We start from the raw sequence: 1770 nt of genomic DNA, 5'->3' as shown, positions 1-1770 counted from the left end.
TCTTGGCTTTCCATGCCTTTTTACACCTCCCTTTCTTCATGTGTTCAATACTTTTTTCCCTGTGCCATTCCACATTGTTACAAATAACTTAATTTCTGGACATTTATGGTTTGATTTCTTTGAATGTATGGATCAATTGTGTTGTTACCGAAATCTGGTGAAAATTTCATGTCATTAGCACCTCTAGTAATACATTTACTGAGAAAAATGTTGACRTGTTCAATACTTATTTTACCCGCTGTATTTGACATCACTTTTGTCCCTCTTTTTTCATACTCTTCTCTTGTGCAATATTTCCTACATACCTGACACATTTTTTATCTTTCCCTAGTCTATTTTTTGTTTGTTTTGTAGCTTTTAACTGCATTTGCTTTTGTGCCTTCTTTCTCTGTTTCCCACTTTCTTCCTTTTCAATTTATTGGCCTTCAGTCCTAAATAAAATTCCCCTTTTTCCATTTGATCTGGTCAAAGATTGTATGTTTATCTTTGAGCTTTAGGTTTAAAAGACATTACATAGCATAAAATCACAGGAATTTGCATGTCTAGGCAAAGTGGACAGAGAATGTTTGTTCTTTTCCAGTAACGGCCAGTTTTATGTTTCWTACGGTTGCACCAACGTACCTTTGAGTGCTGAACGTTGCAACCACGGATTGGTGTCAGTCCACTAAGAGCATCACACTTTCTGTGCCTTGCCTAAAAACACACTTGAAGAACCAACGGTTGTAGGAGAGAAGAAAACATTTGACTTCCCACATTTATTTTTTTTCCACGCACACTATTGGTTTATTGGCAGTCGAGTTCATTTTTCAAATATCTCTGCCACTTAAAACTAAAAAGTAAAGGAAAACTGCCTTAACCCCTTTAATGTTTAAAGGTAATAATAACACCCTTTCTTTTTTATAGTTTTCTTCTAAAGTGATCTGATTCTTTACTATTAAACCTATTTTCTTGTTAAAAAAGCTGCTGTTTCTTATGTTTGAATTTTCAAAAACCTTAGCTTTTCCCCTTGCTCTTCGTTTCATTTTTTTTCTCACTTTGATTGTGCTCTTATGCTATTTTCCAATATTTTCAAACGTTGTATACAGGTTGAACACTGAATCTTGTTTATTTTTTTATTTTTTTTGTTTACGTCCTCCATCAGCTTTGTGTGTTTGTTTTTCTTCTAGCATCCTGAGCTATAACCAGATTCGCTGCATCCCGGTCCATGCCTTTACTGGGCTCAAGTCACTTCGCCTGCTGTGAGTAGCACGCTTCGTCCACAAGTGTCGCAGTGAATTCATTATTCAAAACCTCCACGGCTGGTTATATTACCGAGCTAAATGCAACTTTAATCACTTCTCTGAATTCAAGCCAGGTGGCATGTTAGGACCCAGTCACAGTGGCCAAATCATTAGTTGATTCAGGCTGTTTAAAGAGATAAAACTGACGGTTTCTCATCTCTTGAATACGTTCTCTCTATCTGCATGCTCTGGCATCTCTCTGTCACGCTGCGTGTCTCTGTCCATCCATCGTCCCCTCCTTTTCTCTCCCTTCACCCAGGGTTGTGTTTGATGAATCGACTTTCAGCCTCTGTTTCTCTCGGTCATCCATTTGGTTGTCCACCCTCTGTCTAAAAAAACCTGCCTGCGTGTGCACACACAGAGCGCGCATGTGAAGATTTCGGTCCGACCACCCCCACACATTACAAGCGGCTACACACACAAGCATGGATATACACAAATAATGCATGTGGGAAACAAGACGCCAAGGAAAAAAAAAAAAAAAAAAAAA

At 38.2% G+C, this 1770-nt stretch overlaps 1 protein-coding gene across 1 annotated transcript in view; it reads left to right on the top strand.

Moving 5' to 3' along the window:
* slit3 (slit homolog 3 (Drosophila)) overlaps window positions 1–1770 on the top strand; it is a gene marked incomplete in the record, with an annotated part of 256337 nt that overhangs the window by 221929 nt on the left and 32638 nt on the right. The window contains 1 exon segment of the mRNA XM_014001945.1: window positions 1167–1238. Within this exon segment, the coding sequence (XP_013857399.1) occupies window positions 1167–1238 (72 nt within the window).

Source organism: Austrofundulus limnaeus, unplaced genomic scaffold (genome assembly GCF_001266775.1).
Source record: "Austrofundulus limnaeus strain Quisiro unplaced genomic scaffold, Austrofundulus_limnaeus-1.0 Scaffold11, whole genome shotgun sequence".
NCBI lineage: Eukaryota > Metazoa > Chordata > Actinopteri > Cyprinodontiformes > Rivulidae > Austrofundulus > Austrofundulus limnaeus.
This window is presented reverse-complemented; position numbering and strand designations above follow the sequence as displayed.